The sequence below is a fragment of the Alexandromys fortis genome, unplaced genomic scaffold (assembly GCF_014885135.2).
Source record: "Alexandromys fortis isolate MF-2015 unplaced genomic scaffold, M_Fortis_MF-2015_v1.1 scaffold_96, whole genome shotgun sequence".
NCBI classification, from domain to species: Eukaryota; Metazoa; Chordata; class Mammalia; order Rodentia; family Cricetidae; genus Alexandromys; species Alexandromys fortis.
Window position 1 is genome coordinate 4,053,618 of NW_026068053.1, and position 21,883 is coordinate 4,075,500.

Consider the following 21,883-nt stretch of genomic DNA (forward strand, 5'->3'; position numbering starts at 1 on the left):
AAAACAAAACAAAATTACCCTATGGGAAGACTGGTCAGTTGATTTCCTGAGCAATTCAGTTAGGTAAACAAGCCTGCAGTTACAGGATAAGAACTAGAAATCTAACTACAGATGTGTACACCAGTCACAGAAGAACTCAAACGTTCAACCTAAGACTCAGAGGCAAACACTTCAAATCTATTTTCTATTTGCACTTTAGAATCCAGGCCCTAGATTAAAGCTGCTGCCTCTCTCAGTCCTCCTGACTAAACTGCTTTTCTGGGCTCCCTTAGCATTGGTACTTGTGTTTTAAAACCTGCCAACTGTCCTCAGTATCCAATACTCCACTAATTATTCCTGGCCACACTAACATCTGCTGCAGACCAGGCTCCATGACAAGAGCATTCACAATCTAGGTCCATCATCCGCCTGGGCAGACCAATGCAAGCGAAGCTCAAGCATTTCCAGCGTCACCTAATAAGAAATGTGCGTAGGCTCCTCTGTCATTGTCAGTGCCGCTCTCTTCAGGGATCCCGAGGGTAGCTTCCCAAACTTTCTCATTACAAAGAAGGAAAAAGTGGACATAACAATGCAATTCACTAATACTCTATTTCAAAATTTCATTTTTAATCTCTTTGACAATCTCAAAGTAAGCACTGATAATCCCTTTTGCTAAGAAATGTGAAACACAATACAATATTGGCCATTTTCAGATTCATTAACAAATGGTACAGAACAGTATTTACCCGAAGAATTGGAAGCCAAAGTTTTATTTAAATAACAGCAAAATCCTTACTACTAAAAATATCTTTCAATTATCTTACAATGCAACAAGGTTCCTTACAGTCTTTCACAATTCGGGGTAAGTTTCTCTTTAGGTCCCTGACCCCTCTTCCCAACTTAAACCGTCTATGCCCACTTCCTTACTCCTCCTCCCATGTAGTGATAGTTCATTTGTATTTTAACAAATAAAGTTTGTCTGAAGACCAGAACGCAAAACGGTCACACTAGTCAGCCATAAAGGCCAGGTAGTGATGGCACACACCTTGAATCCCAGCAGCCACACTAGTTAGCCATAGAGGCTGGGCAGTGGTGTTACAGGCCTTTAATCCCAGCACCAGAGAGGCATATAAGGCAGGGTGACACAGGAACTCACTCTCTTTCAGTCTGAAGTTTTCATAAAGGTATAAGCTCTCTAGTGGCTTGGCTGCTTTGCTTCTCAATCTTTCTCTGGGTTTTTATTATTTGTGCTACAATTGGTGCCAAACATGGGGTCCGAACCCACAACCCTGAGATTAAAAGTCTCATGCTCTGCTGATTCATGCTACACTCCCTCCTTCATATCACATGTAACACTATTTAAAAGCTTCTAAGAAAACACAAACAACAATAATAACAATGACAAAAAACTCTCAAAGTCTCGTTCAAATGAAATTGTAGTTTATTGATTAAACTGAAATGAAAGCCTACACTTAGCTCCTGGCATACTTCACATGTAAACCAATAGCCGTATCTAAAGTCATATAACAATGCTCTATTTTTATCTTCCACAAAGATAAGGGGGCACTCCAGGGCTTCACTGTGACAAAGCAGGCAGTTGGCACAGCAGCATACTAATTGTATTGTCTCTTAGGAGTTGTTTAGTTGGGAAATTAAAACAAGGAAAAAGTGGCAAGCTGTGTGTAACAAAATGAAATAGCAGTCCAAAACTAACGGCTGGGAAACATCTCCTTATCACCTCGGCCAACAATCAAGGAATAATACAAAAGATAAACGATCTTCCAAACTTAGGAGTATAGTTCTGTGCTAAGGTTTCACAAAGAAAATCAACTCTTTCTACAGCGTGCATTTTTTTTTTTTAAAAAATCGTTAAGCTCTACAATCCAAACCTTGATTCTAGCCTAAATAAACTCAGAAAAGTTTCAGGGGATTGTGGGACAAAAGATGGGTGATGCTAGTACCACTGAATGTGTCCTACTGGAATGGAATGACAAGGTCATCAAGGCTGCCCAGACTAAAGTTTACAAATTTCTAATGGTAGATTGAGATTAACAGTTTGAAATTTTCATTTGGTGCAAACTGTACGTTAGTTCCAAGGGTTTACGGAGCACTGAGTTTGTCGTCCAAGTCCAAGCAGTTCACAGATGAGTGCAAAAGCAACTCGAAACTCGAGTGCAATTTCCGTTGAGGCAGCAGCTCTCTAGGTCTAATTCTGGAGACCGAGGGGCCGCCCTCTCCTAACTGCAAGGAAGTCATGCGCTCGCTAGACCTCCAAGAACAGAAGAGCAAAGAGCAAGACTCTGACTACTGCCCGTGGCACTTACTATCTGGGCGGAGACAGCAAACAGCTGCAAAAAAGGAAGCTTGAAGGGAGATGCGAGCGTGAGGCCACCGTGCCGGTGCGGCCACACCTCAAGTGCAAGGGTCTCGGGACTTTACCTGGGGCTTATCCGGCTGAGGTCGGGTCTCGGGAACCTTCTCTGCACGAAGTCAGGACACGGGCATGAACGTCCCAGAAAGGCCCCTAGCCCTCCCCAAAGCACAGCCTAGCTTTGCCCCTCAGCCACCTGCGCCCCTGCAACACCAGGGAACGCCCCCAAGTTGCCCAGGCCTCCCCAACTGTCGCGATACCTCCAGCGAGCCCCAGAAGCGCCAGCCAATCTGCAATGGGTTATGGGCGTGGCTTTAGTTTGAGTCCAGAGCGGGCCCTTCAATCTTCCGACTCCTGGGCCTGAAGTGGGTGGAGCTGAAGCGGGGACGGGGCGGGGCAAGGACGGGACACAAACCAGTTCTCGCGAGACTAGAGACCAGGAAGACGCCTGCAGAGCCGGCTGCTGGTGCAGCGGCGACTGAGGTTGCAGGTGCTGCTGCATCCCTGCCTCCTAACTCCCAGTCCGGACTAGTCTGTAGGTGAGAAGAAGGGACGCGGTCCGCCCGGGCTGTCTAAGTGCTCAGTGGCTCCCGGGATCTAACGGGGATTCAGATTGCGGCCTGTCGGGCCAGGCAGGGAAGCACCCACACTCCTGACGGTAAGATGGCGGCTATGGCGCCCGGAGGTGGTGGCAGTGGCGGCGGAGTAAATCCATTCCTTAGCGATTCCGATGAGGACGACGACGAGGTAGCGGCGACCGAGGAGCGGCGGGCAGGACTTCGGCTGGCTGCTGCGGTCGGCCTGGATCCTGGCTCTGCGGACTCGCTGTCGCCACAGGACCCTATGGCCCCGGGGAGCAGCGCGCGACCGGGGCTCCCGGTGGAGTCGGCCGCCCCTCCGGCGGCCCTGGGGGGCAGCGGGGAGACCCCTGCCCGATTGTCAATCGATGCCATCGCCGCCCAGCTGTTGCGCGATCAGTACTTGCTGACTGCCCTGGAGCTGCACACAGAGCTGTTGGAGAACGGCCGCGAGCTACCACGGCTGCGCGATTACTTCTCCAATCCTGGCAACTTCGAGAGGCAGAGTGGGACTCCACCAGGGATGGGGCCGCCTGGGATCCCTGGAGCATCAGGCGTTGGAAGCGCTGGAGGTCGGGAACCGAGTACGACGTCGGGCGGTGGGCAGCTCAGTAAGTAGCCGCAGCCTATCACACCTGCAGGCCTGGTATTAGAAGAATCACTGTGCTCTTGAGGGTTTTTGTGTGCGGGCTGTGAGTCTAGGGTCGTTTTGAGAAGTGAGACAATATTGAGCGAGGTGGGTGGTGCCCTGCGTAGTGGAAGCAAGGGGATCCCTCTGTGGCTGTTCTTTGTATTGGCTCTGATCTTTGGCAGGGGTTGCACTGCTGCTCTCCCCTCCCTACCCCCACCCTACCCCCACCCTACCCCCGTTGGTATTGGGACCCATAACATCAAGAGTTTCCTGTTTATTGGCAATTATGGCACTCTAGAAAACTTCCTTATTGGGCAATTTGCTCTAGGCATTTTTCCTTTTTCCCACAGTCTCTTGAATCATACTACCAGGAAATAATGTTTCTTAGTAATTCTTTGATTCACTGAAGAACTGAAAAGAAAATGGCATAGGAAATGGCAGCGCACTGTACTGCTGTTAGGGTCACTGAAGACCTTTTCTCTTTGGAAGACTTAATTCAAAAATTGTTTTTTCCATTATTTTGTATATTAATTTATGCTAATAAAAAGAAGGAAATGGGATTTCTCTGCTTCATTGGTTGTGTTCTGTTTAAATAATATCAACATAACTTAATTTCACTACCCTAAATTTGGTAGGGTTCAATTTACAGGAAGGCTGTGGAACAAACCAAGGATCTTCTGCCACCTTTTTTTCACCATACCACCACTGTGTAGACTTTTTTCTCTGAATAAGCTAATCTATTTTTTTCTTCTTACATCATTTTTAGCAGCAGAGTAATCACTGATATAGCCATTATTTATATATAAGTTTTATATGAGCATTCTCAGTTTTCTTTTTGAGAGACATCAAATTTTTCCCACACTGATGCTAATACTTTGGTGTGTTTTGTGAGGCCAACCGGAATTTACTAACAAATCAGCCTAATTGATTTCTCTAAGTGTCTGTACTTTTGAATGATTCCAGAGGATGTCAATTGCTAACATTTGATGTAGTAGAACTGGAAAGGGTGCATTTTCTATCAAGGGAACTCCTAGGCATATTTCCTTCTTTAATACCTGTCTAAATTATCTAATAAGTATCACCTGACAAACTCCCTCATCAGAACCTGGGCCAAATGTCCCTTTTATAGTACTTTATGTGCATCGCAGACTTAGTTTTAACCTACATCATAGCCTTTGGCTCTTTTGTATGGCAGTAATGATTTAACAGTCATTTCACCTGTTAGCTTGGAGGTCCTGCCTCTCTTTTACCAGGACTGAGATTTAAACCCAGGGCCTTGTATCTTATGAACAAACTGTTCTATCTCCCCAGTTTTGTGCGTGCGTGCGTGCATGTGTGTCTGAACGAGAGGATGACTACTGATCAGAAGATGAGGACTTTTCATATCTTTTCTTTTAAGTCGCAGTTCTAGGATTTGAACTCAGATCTCTCTCTTAACATTCATTCTACCACAGCTACTGTATTCTGATACAACTCAAGAAAAGTTAGGTTGTTTCAGTATATGATCAAGCAAAGTATCTAATAATTCAGAGTATGTCTTCACTCAAAATAGTCAAGCAGGTGATACAGAATTGATCATTTAAAGGATGAATTGAGAAAGCATAGCCCCATATTAAGGGGAAGATGCATGATCTGCCAGGAGTATCACTTTATTAAGGTAGCATTAACCTCAAAGTCAGGACAGTCAGACTGTGCATGTGATTTGTAAGCTCTCCAGGGTAAGAGGAGCAAGCACATTTGTAGTAGATTATTTTTTATTCTTTTATTCTATCAGAATTTCATACAATATATTTTGATCGTATCCATGTTCCATTCCTTCCCCTAACTCCTCACCCATCCAACTTCAAGTTACCTTCCCTTCTTTTTATATAACCCACCAAGTCTTTTATGCGGCCAAAAATTCATGGGTGTGAGCCCCTTCACTAGAGCGTGGTTTTCCTACCAGAGACCATATCCTTAATGAACTGACTCTTCCCCCAGAAACCACCGATTGTCCCTGACTCCTCAGGTAGTTGTGTGGACTTGTGAGCCCCTCCCTACTCCTTGTTGGAATGTGGATTGGCTTGATCTTGTGCAGGTCTTGTTCAGGGCAACCACAGCAGCTATGAGTTCATTGGGCTGGGTCCTGATGAGGGATCTATCATTAGTCCTATCATATCCAAAAGACAATTTTTTACTAGTTCTTTCCAGCCTCTGGCTCTTTGGATCTTTCTTCACCCCTATTTTCCAATAGTCCCATGAGGCTTTGGGAGATATTTGCATTTGTGGTAGAGCACTCTACTGGGGTTATCTAATCAGTTGTGAGTTTCTACTTAACTACCAGCCAGATCCAAGTACATTTATCAACTATTCTGAATCAAGTTATCACAAGAGGCCAACTCAGCTTGTATGATTGGTTTCAGCCAACAAGCTTAGCTGCATGATTGCATGTGATTTTTCTGGTGACAGAGAGTGGCTCAGCCTCAAGGAGAATAAAACGAAGTTGTAAGCATGGGTGTAATCTTCCAGATTGTCTCACCCATTGCAAAAGTACAAGTCAGATTGTTTTTAAAACCTGCTAGTCCTGTTGTGGAGGTGTAAGATTGTTCAAAGTAGTGTCATCAAATTTTTATGTTATTTTTGCCATCTCTCAGCTCTGTATTTGTGTGCTGCCTTAGTTCATACTTTCAGCTTGATTCTGAACCACAAACTTTACCCTTATTTTGTGGCTTGATGTCATCCTCTCTCTTTATTCTATTTTCGTTCTACTTTACTATTACTAGTTACTGCTGTTAACACAGATTTACATTTCCTTGTACTGGGATACAAAGTGAAGTAAACAATCCTGTGCACCATGTAGGAAAGATTATCAGAGAAAAAGTATGAACTGGAGCCAGTGTTGGTGTGCATGCCTTAATCCTAGCACTCAGGAGGCAGAAGAAGACAGACCTCCAAGTTCAAGGCCCGCCTAGTATACAAAGTGAGTTCAAGGACAGCCAGGATTACACAGAGAAACCCTGTCTCAAACAAAACAAAACAAAAAAGTATGAAATGAAATAGGATATAGTAGAAAGGCAAGGAATATAAACACCATAGTTAAGGGAACATGTCACAAATAAAACGGCACTTGTGGAGCTTCCAAGAAGAGATGGAGAAGTGCAGAGGCTATGAAAGCCTCAATGCAAGATAATTAAAATTAATCTTTTCCTTTGCTTATTTTTATTTAATGTGTATTTGTGTGTACCCACAAGCAGAGACCAGAGAACAACTATGCAGAGTTAGTTTTCTTTATAGCTGGGCAACTAATAATGAGGCAACAACATCAAATGTACATATAAATAAAGCTACTTTTACTTGTGATTTATAGAGCCACTCTGAGTATCTTATATTCAGCACGTATATAATAGATTTAGTTCTCAGCCTTGATAAAGTTAAGAACAGTTTTGCTCTTTTTACAACTATGGTGCCTCATTAGTTGCCCAGCTATAAAGTGAATTATTAAGAAGTTACACAGGAGACATGCTGGCTTATGAAGAAACACTTTGTGGCTACCGCATTGTGTATTAGCATGTACTTACTCTGTGGTATTTTGTTTTGTTTTTGGATAGATTCTCTAATCATGTTTTGAGAAGAAGTCCTGGGTTCAAATGATTACCCTACCTCAGTTTCCCAAGTAGGTAGAATGGCAAGTGTATGTCGTATATCACATCTGGTTGCATTCTTTTTTAGCAAAAGAGGTTAATTTTTCCAAAATTTCCCTCAAGTATTAGACCATTTGGAATATAATAGACACTTGCTTGTCCTAAAAAAGAACTGTCTGGTTAATAGCCCTGATCATGTTTCTGTGTTGCACAGTCCAGAAGCCATGTTAGTAACAGGACTCCTACAGAAATTGCTTAAAATTTGCTTTTAAAATTTTGTGGCTAAATCCAAAAAAAAAAAAAAAAAAAACCATACTTACCTTGGACCTACAATATAGACTACTAGTCTTCAAATCCAAAATACTTTTGCTTACAAACTCTGTTACAGTTTAATCAAAATTAGCATTACTTTTTCCCCATAAATAACTATTTTATTTCAAGATGGAATAAATTTTAATGAATTGGAATATTTTTCATTAATTTTATGTATATGGGTGTTTTGCCTGCATGGATGTCTGGGCATCACATATGTGCATGATTCCTCACAGAGGTCAGAAGCCATCAGATCTCCGAGAATGGAGTTGCAGGCAGTTGTAAACCACCATGTGGAAATCAAATCTAAGTCCTCTGCAGAAGCAAGAAATACTCTTAACCACTGAGCCATCTTTTCAGTGCTAATATTTTTCTTCTATGACATTATAATCATTATTTTTTAAAATACCACAGCAATTTTTTTCCTATTATAAAATGTAAAATTATTGGCTTGTAACTATAAAAAATATAGGGACTAGGTTTATAACTTTGTGCTAAAACAGTTGCCAAGCGAGCATGCGAGAGGCTCTAGGTTCGACTCCAGCACTATTCATTCCCCCCAAAAAGGGGGGGGAGGAACTTTTTTAAGGCAAGTAGTATTCACTTTGTAGATCAGGCTGCCTAAAACTCAACTATATGACTATGTCTGTCTCTCAGTGCTTAAATTAAAAGTGTAAACCACCACTTCCCAGCAAGAGTATATTTTTCAGTGGCTATCATCATACCAAGTTAAAAATCAAATTGTGTTTGCCTTCCTCAAAGTTCTTCCCAGTTATATAGGTAAATTCTTTAAAGCTTAAAAAGAATAATACCAGTATAACAGAAGAATAATGATTGTATCATGACTAAAAAGGTTCTTGTCTAGACATTAATGTATATCTAAAAATATTAGGAAGAAAAAGATGAATGCTTAATATAAAATATGTTTACCTGAGGCTGGGATGTTAGAACCTATGCCAATAATCCGAGCGTTCGTAAGATGGAGACTGGGGGAAGACTTGAGAGTTTAAGGCTGGCTACATAGGGAGACCCTGTCTCAAACCAAAAACAAGTTATGTGAAATCAACAGTCAACATAATTCTATTATTCCTTTAAAATCAGGTGTGTATCAGAATTCTGGCATCATAACACCGGAATATTTCTTGGTAAAGATCCTCCTTGTGGTCACGCATGCACAGGTTGGAGACATCAGAATTGTGGATAAGGACCTATTTGTTACTTTTCCTATTGCTGTGATAAAATACCCTGACCAAAAAACAACTTAAAGAAGGAAGGGTTTATTTCAACTTACAGTTTTAGGGTTCATCATAGTGGCAGGAGCCTGAGGCATCTGGTCACATTATTCAGAAAACAAAAGGAGGTGGATGCTCACGGTTAGCTCACTTTCTCCTTTTTATACAACCCAGGATCCTAGCCCAGAGAATGGTGCCACTCACAGTGGATGGATCTTCCATCCTCCTTTAATCTCATCATGATAATCCTATACAGACACTTACAGACGCTGGTCTCCCAGGTGATTCTAGGGCCTGTCCAGCAGCTAATTAACTTGCACGTCGAGAGCTGGATTTTTTTTTAATGTGTATTGAGTGTTGATTAGAAGTCAATATTTTAAAATGAGATTTCTACCTTTTGGTCTAAAACTTAGTAAGATTTATAAATCTTGAGTAAAGAGTATAGTTTGATGGGTTTTTTATTATTGAAAATTTTTTTCATGAAATGTATTTTGATGTTTTTCACCCTCTCCTAATTCCTCCTGGGCCCTTCCCACCTTCCTACATACCCTACTTTATGTTTTCTCTCTCTAAAATATATATATATATGTGTGTGTGTGTGTGTGTATAAAGAAAAACAATTATACAATACACACACACCCCAAAATATACAAGTCAAAAACCAGAAAATACAAGACAAAGTATTCCGTTGAGCTCGTTTTGTGTTGCTCAACTACTCTGGGCACAGGGCTTACCATGAAGTCTGGGCAATATGCCCAGTGAGACTCTATTGAAGGAAACTAATTTTTACTTTGCGGGTGGTTATCAATTGCAGATAGAGTCTTGGTTAGATGTCGGACCTTACGTTCATGCCACCCTCTCAGTGTCTGAACTTGTGCAGTCTTTGGGAATGCTGACTCCCTCTCTGTGAGTTCAGATGTGCATCAATCCTGATTTGTCTGGAAGACAGTTTCCTTGGAGCCTTTCATCACCTCTAGCTCTTGTATGTCTTTCCGTCTTCTGCATAAGTTCCTGAGCCTTGAAAGAAGAGGTTTGATGAAGGCATCCCATTTATGACTGGGTAGTCCAGAGACTCACTGCATATTTTCCAGTTGTAGATCTCTGCGTTAGTACCAATCTACATCAAGAAGCTTCTTTGGTGATAGACACTGATCTGTAGGTAGGTATAACCGAATGTCATTAGAAGTCATTTTATTGCTGTGTTCTTTTAATAGAATAATATAGTAGGTTTTCCCCCAGTCCCATAGACTCTCAATAACTTCAGTATTTTCAGGCATGGGTTCCTTCTCATAGAGTGGGTCTTAAATTCAATCAGAAAAAAACAGCCTGGCATTGGCATAAAAACAGATAGGAGAACCAATGGAAGCAAATAGAAGACCCGGATATTAATCCACACACCTTCAAACACCTTATTTTTGACAAAGAAGCAAAAAATATCAAATGGAAAAAAGAAAGCATCAAATGGTGCTGGAATAACTGGATATCAACATGTAGAAGAATGAAAATAGATCCATATCTATCACCATGCACAAAACTCAAGTCCAAATGGATCAAAGACCTCAACATAAAGCCAGCCACACCGAACCTTATAGAAGAGAACGTGGGAAAAACACTTAACGCATTAGCACAGGATACCACTTCCTAAATATAACCCCAGCAGCACAGACACTGAGAGAAACAATAAATGGGACCTTTTGAAATTGAAAAGCTTCTGTAAAGAAAAGGACACGGTCAACAAGACAAAACGACAGCCTATAGAATGGGAAAAGATCGTCACTAACCCCACATCAGACAGAGGTCTGATCTCTAAAATATACAAAGAACTCAAGAAATTGGTCATCAAAAGAACAAATATTCAAATTAAAAAAATGGAGTACAGACCTAAACAGAAAACTCTAAAAAGAGGAATCGAAAATGGCTGAAAGACACTTAAGGAAATGTTCAACATCCTTAATCATCAGAGAAATGCAAATCAAAGCAACTCTGAGATTTCATCTTATACCTGTAAGAATGGCCAAGATCAAAAACACTGATGACAACTTATGCTGGATAGGTTGTGGGTTAAAGAAAACGCTCCTGCATTGCAGTGGGAATGCAAGCTGGTACAGCCCCTTTGGATGTCAGTGTGGCGATTTCTCAGAAAATTAGGAAACAACCTTCCTCAAGGCCCAGCAATACCACCACTTTTAGGTATATATCCAAAGGATGCTCAATCGTGCCACAAAGACATGTGCTCAACTATGTTCATAGCAGCATTGTTTGTCATAGTCAGAACCTGGAAACAACCTAAATGCCCTTTGACTGAAGAATGGGTAAGGAAAATGTGGTACATTTACACAGTGGAGTACTACACAGCAGAAAAAAAAACTACATCTTGAATTTTGCAGGCCAATGGATGGAGCTAGAAAACATTGTGAGTGAGGTAACCTAGACACAGAAAGATAATTATCACATGTACTCACTCATAAGTGGTTTTTAAACATAAAGCAAAGAAAAACAGCCCACAAATCACAATCCCAGAGAATTTAGGTAACAATGAGGACCCTAAGAGAGACATACATAGATCTAATCTACAAGGGAAGTAGAAAAAGACAAGATCTCCTGAGTAAATTTGGAGCATGGGGACCTTGTAAAAGGGTTGAAGGGGAGGGGAGAGGTAGGAAGGTTAGCAGAGAAAAATGTAGAGCTCAATAAAAAATTTAAAAAAATAAAAAAATTCAATCAGATAATGGTTGGTTACTCTCAAAATAATTGTGCTACTGTTATGCCAGTATATCGGCAGCAGTTTGCTACTGTAAGTTATAATGCTCATAGCTGGGTAATATTGGTGATTACTTTTCTCCTATGGTACTACCTAGAGTACCGTTCAATACCATGTGTACTAGGAAGAAACTTCTAGTTAGTCACTGGATTGACTTTTCTGTGTTCAGTGAGATATGTTTTTATCAATAGGGTTTTTAGCAATAGGCCCTTATCCTTTAGTGTGGAATCGTCTAGTGTTTGGATGTTTCCATGGAGCGACTTTGGCCAATAATTCAACAATGTGTAACTCCTTGCTGGCCCTGGAGGTTTTACCTGCTGGCTATGTGATGTCTGCTTGAGGCATTGTTTCCCTATTGTTTGGTGATTGCATTTAGATTTTGTGTGTGTGTGTGTGTGTGTGTGTGTGTGTGTGTGTGTGTGTGTGTGTAGCAATAGGTTTCCACCGTGTTTTTCACATGCTCTTTAGTATTATCTCTCCCTGTTTTTGCACTTCATCCTCCTCTTTCAGAACCCTCCCTATTTAATCTTCCTAGTCTGTCTTCCCTTTTGTCTCTCCAGAATAGCACATTCCATTTCCCGTTCTTTAGGAGATCCTAGTCATTTACTGGGTACTCAACTTCTCTGTTTATTTGGATTGTATCACACATATTAAAAGCTAGCATCTACATATAAAAAATATGCAATCTTTGCCTTTTTGGGTCTGGACTACCACACTCAGAATGATTTTTTCCAGTCCCATCCATTTACTTATGAATTTCATTTTTCTTAACAACTGAATAGCATTCCATTGTGAAATTTTCACTATCCATTCATCTAGACATCTAGGCTCTTTCCAATATCTGACACTTATGAATAGAGCAGCAGTGAACATGGATGAGCAGGTGTCTCGGTAGTAGGATGTAGAGTCCTTTAGGTATATGCCCAAGTGTGGTATAGCTGATGGTGAGGTGGATCTGTTCCAGGCTCCCTGAGGAACTGACACGCTGATTTGCATTATAGCTGTAGCAGTTTGCAATCCCTCCAGCAATGCATATGTGTCCCCCTTTTTCTTCATCCTTGCCAGCACATGCTCTCATTTGTTTTACTGATCTTGATCATTCTGACTGAGGTAAGAGGGAATCTCAAAGTTGTTTGTTTGTTTTTTCCACAATAGCCAAAGATGGTGATTTTTCGTTTTGCTTTATCTTTTGAGAACTCTCTGCTTAGTTCTATGCCCCATTTGTAATTGGGTTGTTTTCTTGATGCCCAGGTTTTTGTTGTTTTGATTCTTTATATATTATAGATGCAGACTCTGATCAGTTTTGACAATGAATGCCTCTTTAGTGGCCCATGCTCCTACATCTTATATGTGAATGGGCTGTTTCTCTGTCAGATTTTATTATTTTTTTTCTTTTGGTTTTCAGCAATTTGATTATGATATTCCTCTGGTTCTGTACTCTATCCTCTGGTGTTCCCTTAACGTTTTTGAATCTGTATATGCTCAACCTCCTGTTTTACCTGTTGCCTCTATTTCTATGTTTCTTAGACATTTTGTTGTTGGTCTATGGAAATTATTTTGTTAATTTTCATCTTAGTCACCTTTCATTGTTCTTCAAGTAGAAAATTTTGTTTTCCCCCCTCCCCCGCATTTGTCTATATAACTGCGCATACATGCCCAGAAGTCATGGGCCACTTGTAGAAATTGGTTCCTTCCTCACTGTCTGGAGTGCACGGACTGACCACAGGTCATAGACTCACAACAAGTGCTTTACACACTGACTCCATCTCACTGCCCCTGTAATTATTTTTAACTCATTCCTCTGTCATGTTTATTTTGCTATACTCTGCATTGAACTTTTGGTATGAAACATTTACTTTTCAGGTCTACTGATGTTTCTAGAATTTTCATTTTTTTTTTTTGGTATGAAACATTTACTTTTCAGGTCTACTGATGTTTCTAGAATTTTCATTTTTTTTCTATATTCTGTATTTTCTGCTAGGATTTTCTATCCTCTTTGGTTTTTTTTTTTTTTTTTTTTTTTTTTTTTTTTNTTTTTTTTTTTTTTTTTTTTTTTGTTATTTTCTATTATTCTGCTAAAACATCATGACCAAGACAACTTGTATAAGGAAGGGTTTATTTTAGGCTCAAGGTTCCAGACAAATGGTGTCCATCACCACTGGGGATGGAAAAGTATGGCAGCAGGCAAGCAGGCATGGCAGCACAGTAGCAGAGTACTCACATCTCACACAGCAAACAGGAAGCAGAGAGAAGCTCCCTGCAAATGCTACATGGCCTCTGAAACCCAAAGCCTATGTCCAGTGGCACACTAGCTCCACAAGGTAACACCTCCTAAGCCCCCTAAACACCAGCAATTGGGGACAAGTATTCAAATGCCTGAGACTAGCTCAAACCACCACACTTTGATTCACTAAACATAATTTTAGTCGATCTTTGTGCTCTGATTGCCGCATATGGCTTGCCTTGGGATTGATCCTTTTTGCTTATATATTCTCTTGGTGCTGGATGACAGTTTGCAGTTCTTGTGTATCAAGTCATTTTGGACTGTATGATAAGCAGTGTATTGGATATATTGTGAAGACTGGCTTTGGTCTGTTTTTTCCAATTTCTTCTGTTTCCAGTCAGCAGTTATCCAGCCCAGACTAAATCTACAAAGTCTTTCAGGTGCAGTTCAAATAACTGTCTTTGGAGAGGTGCTTACTGTCTATTTGGAATGTTTGGTTGTTTGGCTGGTTCTGGTTATATTTCTTGTAATATGTTTTGTGTATACTTTGTTCATAAGTGGGCCATTTGGGTAACATGATTATCTAAAGTGGTTAGATTATTTTTGAGCCTTTTTAATCTTTTTGTTTGTTTGGTTGTTTAGTAGAATTTCTAGAATTTACAGTTTTATTAAATGACAATACTTGAATTATAATCCCTTATTTTACAACTAAGTAAAAAACTGTTATGTTACTTTCTCTTTTATAGATCGAGCTGGGAGCATTAGTACTCTTGATTCTTTAGACTTTGCAAGATACTCAGATGATGGTAACAGAGAAACAGATGAAAGAGTGGCAGGTGAGTAAGACTGGAAAGATAGATTTGGATTCTTTGATTTTTTTCAGAAGTAATAAAATGGCTTGAGGAACTATCTTTCTCCAACCGTATGGTATGTTAATATAAGTAGTTATTATACAAAGTTAAGTACTGATTTCTTATTTAAGTTGGAAGTATGCCAGTTTGCTGTTCCAGTGGTGTCAGAAGTTTTACAATATATAAACCTACAATTTGCTGGATTTTCCTTATAGCAAACTAGTTAACAGCTCTTATAAAGCAGGCTTATATTATCGGTTGCATAGTTCAAAGGTAACTGCCTCATTCCCTTGATACTCCAAGCTAAAACCAACATTCACATATATCTATCAGTATAACTGTACATTTTTCAAAGCTGGTTGAAATAGCTCTGTTCTGATTGTTAATTTGAACTTTGCCTTGAGTTCTGTGAGTGTTCCATAGCTCTCAAAGTTGTTCCCAGAAATTCCTGATTTTCCTGTGAGGCCTGGTACAAATGGGTCTTTCAGGACCATACCACTGTAATATGATAACATCTTTTCTATTTGCTTAGTTATTCAGACCAGTCTCCTCCCTTCCTATCCCCACCCTCTTCCTCTCCAGTCCTTCCAGATAGATATCAAGATGTCAATCACCACTGGATCCACAGAGCTTGAGGACCAACTTGTCCTCATATACTGTATTCTGTCAGTATCTTTTGATGCCAGTGAGAATTTCCACAGAATCTACCCTGGAATTTGCCAGTGTAGAAGCTGTGACTCCTTGGGTGCAAGTATCTGGTTCTTCACAATAAAGACTTCCTGGGATTGAAGTCATTTAGTATTATAGAACTGTTTTCTTAAGACTTTGGCCAAGAGTAAGACATAAAAAGGAAGACTTAAGCTCCAGTGGGATGTAGGCATTCCTGAAACTGGAGGGCCATACGGGACAAACAGCAGTGAGGGCAGAGTGAGTCTTGATCTACACCTATTAGTAAAGGATTTTTCTTACACATTCTGGGACAGGTTTGTTAAAGCCTACACAGTGCTGACTACTGTAGTCACTATAATAAAAATAAACAATTCTTATAGTATACTCGCTTGCTCCACTCTAAACACCGAGTGTTTACTGTTTCATTGAAGCATCACCACCTACCCACAAGAGACTAAGGCTCTGGGAGAAAATGTACTAGACTTGAGTAGTGAAACAAGGATTCAAATCCAGATAGCCTAGCAACAGAACCCACAATTAACTGAACCATATGCTCCCTATTAATGTGAAGGATTACGTTTGACCTAATTAAAAATTCCATTCCAATATATGGTTTCTATTCCTTGCTCAAGACTAGAGATTTGATATTTAAAACTCATGGTATTATGTAAGTTGGTGGGTGGATAATCGATTTTAATTCAACTAAAGCTAAGAGGGCTCAAAATTATAAATAATAGTAATATCAATTTAATGAAAATGTCACTGTAAAAATTTACTGTGACCTATATTTTATTTATTTATTTTTTTTGACCTATATTTTATAACTGTTTTGTTGTGAGCATAAAATTTAGCAACAGTCATCAAAACATCAAAATCTAGCACTTGGCAAGCTAAGGCAGGAGACTTGCCCCAGGTGTGAGTCTAGCGTAGGTTGCATAGTGAGATTCCAACCAAAGAAAAGAATAAGGGAAAAAAAAAAAACTACAAATCACATCTGTAACATCTAAAATAGCAAATCAAATGGAAAGTTAATTGAATAAACTCAGGATTGGTTTATCCTATTGTATCATTTGTAAAGTAGCATTGTTATATAATTGCATATTAAATATTATATAGTAAATATTAAATATTTTTATTGAGCTATACATTTTTCTCTGCTAAATATGAAATATTTGATATTGTATAGTAAATATATGGTAGCTGTTGTTGTTATTGTTGTTTGAGATAGGTTGGTTCTCATGTATCCTAGGATAGTCTGGAACTCATTATGTACCTGGGTATGATCTTAAACTTCTGACCCTCCCTACTTCCACCTCCCAAGTGCTGGGATTATAGTTGTATGCCACCACTACTTGTGTTGCTGTACTGGGGATCAAATACAGAATTTTTTTTTTAATGTGTATAGTTACATGTTAAAAATAACTCTTCCCCAAAGCTACAGAGAAATCCCAACGGAAAAAAAAAAAAACTCTTACCAACAAGTTGCCCATATAATTGTGTTCTTTAATTTCTATTTGAAGTTAGATTCCATTAGACTGAAGAGTTTCTCATTATTTAAGTCACAGAAAGCATTGTTAAGAAATAGGCTCTGAGCCATTCCATCTGCCATTGTATCAGAAGAGAGAAAGTTCCAGATAGAGCAGTGTACCTCATCCTCTACACCTTTGCACAACAAACGGTAGAATGTGGGACTGGAGAGTTGGCTCGGCAGTTTAGAGCACTGGCTGTACTTTCAGAGAATCCAGGTTCACTTCCCACCATCTACTTCAGGGCTCACACTGATCTGTAACTCCAGTCCCCGTGGCTCCAGCGCCCTCTTCTGGCCTCTACAGGCACCACCAGCCAAACCCATGGTGCATAAACATTTCTACAGGCAAAACAAAAAAAAAATTTTTTTGAAAAATATTGTTTTGAATGTGGATATTTTGATGTTACATTTTTAATCCAAACAGTATATCTTACCTGTAACTTTAGGGAGCCAGTCATTTTCTCGTTACTATACTGTGCTGGTGGGTGATGAACAAGGTCTTCATCTTCCTTAGAGGAAGGACATGTTATTCTAGAAAACAGCTTTCAGTATGTATGGGACCAGACGTGTATGTACATGTGAGACTTTAAGAATATAATCACATTTTCTAGAGATTGCAATTCTCTGCTAATCATTTGTAGTAATTTAAAAGTGAATCAGAAGACATGTCTACCTGTCCCCCCGTGCCTCCCACCCTCCAGTGATTGGATCTAGGACCTCATTCATGTACTTTCCCACTGAACCCTATCCCCAGGCTTAGGTGTTTATAGAAAATATTTACCTAATATTGTTAACAGTCCTGCAAAATAAGTAATGAAATCTTTATTGTATAAAGTAGTAAAATGATACGTCAAAGATTTGCCACTAACAGGAACACAAAAGAGTTTTATTTCCAAAGACCACATTGTCTTTTAGAATAAACTGTACCTCTGAAAAAGTGTATTTTTTATAGCTACCAAAATTGAATCTTTCCCAAATAAAATTATTCCTACATGGTCACTTTTTTTTTCAAACAGGTAAATATTTGAAACTTTTTATTGCTGACATTTTTTCAATGAAGTATACATTTTCTCATAAAATTAATGTAGTTCTAGCAGATGTCAAAGCAAATGATCTTAATTCTGATTTCATTACTAAATGGCTGAAGTTTTCATAAAGATATGATGGATTTGTGATATTCAAATTGCTGTTGTTTACCTTACTATGCATTTTGAACATAAAAGTGTGAAGTAGTTTCTATCCTGTTTTGTTGTAAGATTGTTTTGGAATCAACAACAAGGTTTTGATTGCTTTAGAACTATGACTGGAAGATAACTCAGCCTGTAATATTCTTGCCTTGCAACCATGAGGAGCTGAGTTTTAACCCCAGTACTCATTACACACACACACACACACACACACACACACACACACACACAAATGGGAGGGAGGGAAAGGAAAAGTTATATATAGTGTCATGCACCTGTAATCACTGTGCTGAGGATCTGTTCCTGGGACTCTCTGGCCAGCCTACCCAGCCTACTTGGAGCGTTCCAGGCCAGTGAGGTACTCTGTATCAGAGAACAGGATGGCTCATACCCAAGAAAGAACATGGGCATTTGTGCTCTGCCCTTCATGTGCACAACTATAAGAGCTTGCTTCACAAGATCCAACTTTTACCATCAGAGTTTCTGAGTTTGCTCTTGTAGCACAGCCTGCTAGAGTGTAACGTCTGTATTCACACACTGATGAAATATAAAGGGATGCAGAGCTGCTCTCTAATGTGAAGGAAAAGATCCTCCTGGATGCTGGAAAGGAGTTACTGCTGGTTAACTCTGCATGTAGTAGTTGACTCTTAACTCTATATTCCAAGTATTATGCTGTTCTCTTCTAAGGTGACTCAGATCTTGACTGTGGAGTTCCCAGCCCCTGTCCCCTGAGTAACAAACACTTAGTAGCATCATGGTCTTGTTGTTTCTTGGGTAATGGCCGAGGCAATGCCTGTATTCCACTGTCTCAGTAGCCTCTCTGTTTTGCTAAGATAAATCTGTGTGAACTAGGTTGGCTTCAACTTTAAAATCTTCCTGCCTCAACCTCCTGAATGCTGGGATTACAAGCATGTACTGCCATATCTGGCCTGGAATTTGTTTTCTTTTCTTTTTTTTTTTCCTTGAGATATGGAGACTCTCAGTAGGTAGCCCTGGCTGTTCTGGAACTCACTCTATAAACCAGGCTGGACTCAAACTCACAGAGATTCACCTGACTCTGCCCCCCAAAGCATGTGTCACCATGCCTGGCTAGGAATTTTTTTTTTAAATCTAATTTCTCTTATTTTGTGTATCTTCCCCCGTGGGTTTTTTTTGTTTGTTTGTTTTGTTTTCTGTTTTTTGGGTTTTTTGTTTTGTTTTTTGTTTTTTAGTTGTGTGTTCTTTCCTATTAGCAGAACTTTTGGATTTTATTTTCTTACACTGAACCTTATATGAATCTTATAATTTGGTATCATTTAAAATTGGATTGGTATTCGAACAAGGGTAGATAAAGCATTCTGAAAATAGATTTATCTGCAATTTGTTACTGTGGAATTAAGGTAGGATTTGAAACAGGTAAAAACTATTGTGGTGGGTGGCTCAGTTAATATAAAGGCAGTGGTCATTAAATTTTTGTGGATCATGGATAGGTAAATTTAGAAGGATGAGATTTTCTGCAAATTGTTTCTGTCTTTGATATTTGAGCATCATAATATTAGCATATATAATAATGCATAATGTCACAGAAGTCTGACATTTGGGCTGTTATAGAGATGGTTAAGATGATTGCTAGTTACTAAAGAATTCAAATCAGTATGATTTGGACATTACTTGACGGGAGGATGAAGACGACATGTAAGTGATGAGTAGTCTCCAAACTCTCCTTAGTTGATTTGGAGGTATCATTAATGGAGGGAGATAACTCAGAGCAGACCAGGTGTGAGAAGAAAGAATGACGCAATTTAGTTAGGATCAGATGCAAAACTTAGGAGATATCCAAGTGGGCATATCTAAGAAATAAGAAAGTAAGATTGTGTCTGGTGAAAGGGTTTCAAGAGAGTGATCATAAAGAATGTCACAAGAATGGGTGTTTAGGTAAAATGAGAAAGGGCCCAAGGGTGATAATGAGAGAAGCCAACTCTGAGACAAGTGATAGAGGAACCTGAACAGAAAGAATAATAATAGGAAGGGCTTTTTCCTTCTTTAAAGGACTGGGAGAAAGGGCTGCTTTTCCAGCCTCTTGGAGAAATACAGAAACAGAGGTGCCTATGGTCTATAGAGTTTAAATTTTGCTCTGATGTACTTAATCACGACATCATGTTTAATGGTACAATTTGCTTTTTAAGCCCAGAATAGGCAGAAAAATCCGTAAACCCAGTAGGGTGATGATGTTACTAGATTTTTATTACTTTTACAACAGAGTTTATATAGAATTTTAGCACATGGGAGGCAGAGAGGCAGGAGGATATCTATGAGTTCGAGGCCAACTTGGTCTACAAAGCAAGTTCCAGGACAGCCAGGGCTACACAGAGAAACCTGTCTGAAAAACAAAACAAAAAATGAACAAACTTTTATTCTAATTTATATTCTTACTCTCCTAAACCACTCATAGCACTAAAGTATGAAGAGCTGAGAAATGTTATTTTTGGTAACATTATAATAAGGGGGACAAGAAATTCAGAAAACTCTCACCTGAAAGAAGACAAATACACATCTTCAAAGAAAAGAGAGGCAAAGTCCTGATTCTGACCTATTGGTTTGAGCAAAAAATTTATTTCCAGTCTCATGTCAGCATGAAGTAGTTTGAAAAACAATACTGGATTGGGACCTATGGTAATTTAAAATTGCTTATACTGACTTAAATATCTCAGTAAAATTGTAATATAGTGTTAATATACATGTATGTTTATAGTTACTACATTTAATCTCACTAAGATAACCTTAATTTGGACTGGGCATGTAGAATGAGCAGATCGGTTCTTGGTTCTTATATAAACACACATACCCTCATACACTTCCAGGAAGCATTCTGATTTTAAGAACTGCTCACAGCTTGTTCCTGAGCATGTCTTCTACAGGGTAATTCAGTTTGCTCTTCAATCGCTGTTTGAGGAGACAGACTCATATGTGTATAAATATTGTGTGGCTTTAAGAATCTTAGCAGTAGAAGGTAGAATAAAAGAATAATGAGGGTAATATTTAAATATTTTGTATACATGTATGAAATTGCCAGAGAATCAATTTTAAGAAGAAAATCTTGTAAAATTCTCCTAAATCTGTATTGCTTGGTTATATTCTACTTTTATAGAGATGTGCTACAGCTTCAAGCATACAGCTCTGTCTTGTAGAGCCTATGTTGTGTACTCAGAAACATGCAGCAGAGTGATTCATTTTCGAAGGCTGTCTTTCCAAAGCATTGCTGTCTCTAGTGACATTTGGCAATATGTATTTAGATGTTTGTAAAATCAATTCTTGCCGTCTGACATGGGTTTTTCTGGCTTTCTGTGCCTAATCATTTTTTGTTTTGTTCCTGGTCACCAGTTTAATTTGAGTATTTCCCATTTTGTGTTTTTACCAGTCCCCCGCCTTTTTTTTCCTCTCCTTCCCCCACTTTCTATCATTCTGGTGTAGGGCATTTCTGATCTGCAATTGTTCTGTAGTATGTTTTGGACAATTTTAAGTGCTATTGAGAGCATAATACGTATACTTTTTCCTTATACACAGTCTAGTTAGGTGCTTTTTTCAAAATTTCATAGAATTTTGAAAACATTTTAAATGAGCAAATTTCTACATAAGTCTATTCTGCAATATAAATAATCTGAATTTAGCATAACTCCTAAGGAGTTTCTCAAAAGTGTGGTTTGGGGGAAAGTCTTCGCTTTGCTGCACAGCGTGGTTGCAGATCGGCTTTGCTGACTACCTACGGCACCTAGTGACCCAGTGCCCTCCTAGTGCTTCTGTTGCTACTGCCGTTCAACTCTGTGCATCAAAACCAATGGCCGTCATAGCTGTGATTCAACTACATCTTGAGTTCTTACTGAACACATGCAAACTGAGTGAATCCTATTTTTTCCATATATTTTATAGCTTTCTTATATCCGATGCCATTTCATCGTTTTGT

General features: G+C 39.4%; 2 protein-coding genes across 7 annotated transcripts in view; one reads left to right on the top strand and one right to left on the bottom strand.

Moving 5' to 3' along the window:
- Positions 1 to 2,600, bottom strand: part of Pign (phosphatidylinositol glycan anchor biosynthesis class N) — a 102,753-nt gene extending 100,153 nt beyond the window's left edge. Inside the window, exon 1 of the mRNA XM_050119773.1 lies at positions 2,419 to 2,600. The gene's annotated coding sequence lies outside the window, so the exon portion shown is untranslated. The remainder of the gene's footprint in view (positions 1 to 2,418) is intronic.
- A 170-nt stretch (positions 2,601 to 2,770) lies between these two features.
- The window catches only part of Relch (RAB11 binding and LisH domain, coiled-coil and HEAT repeat containing), an 89,464-nt gene continuing 70,351 nt past the window's right edge, over positions 2,771 to 21,883 (top strand). For 3 of the 6 annotated variants that reach the window (XM_050119729.1, XM_050119730.1, XM_050119731.1), the window contains exons 1-2: positions 2,773 to 3,539; positions 14,455 to 14,544. In XM_050119729.1, the coding sequence (XP_049975686.1) occupies positions 3,014 to 3,539; positions 14,455 to 14,544 (616 nt within the window). In that variant the 5' untranslated portion in view covers positions 2,773 to 3,013. Of the gene's footprint in view, positions 3,540 to 14,454; positions 14,545 to 21,883 lie in introns of all 6 variants that reach the window. The other 3 variants (XR_007588273.1, XR_007588272.1, XM_050119732.1) reach the window with 2 other exon arrangements.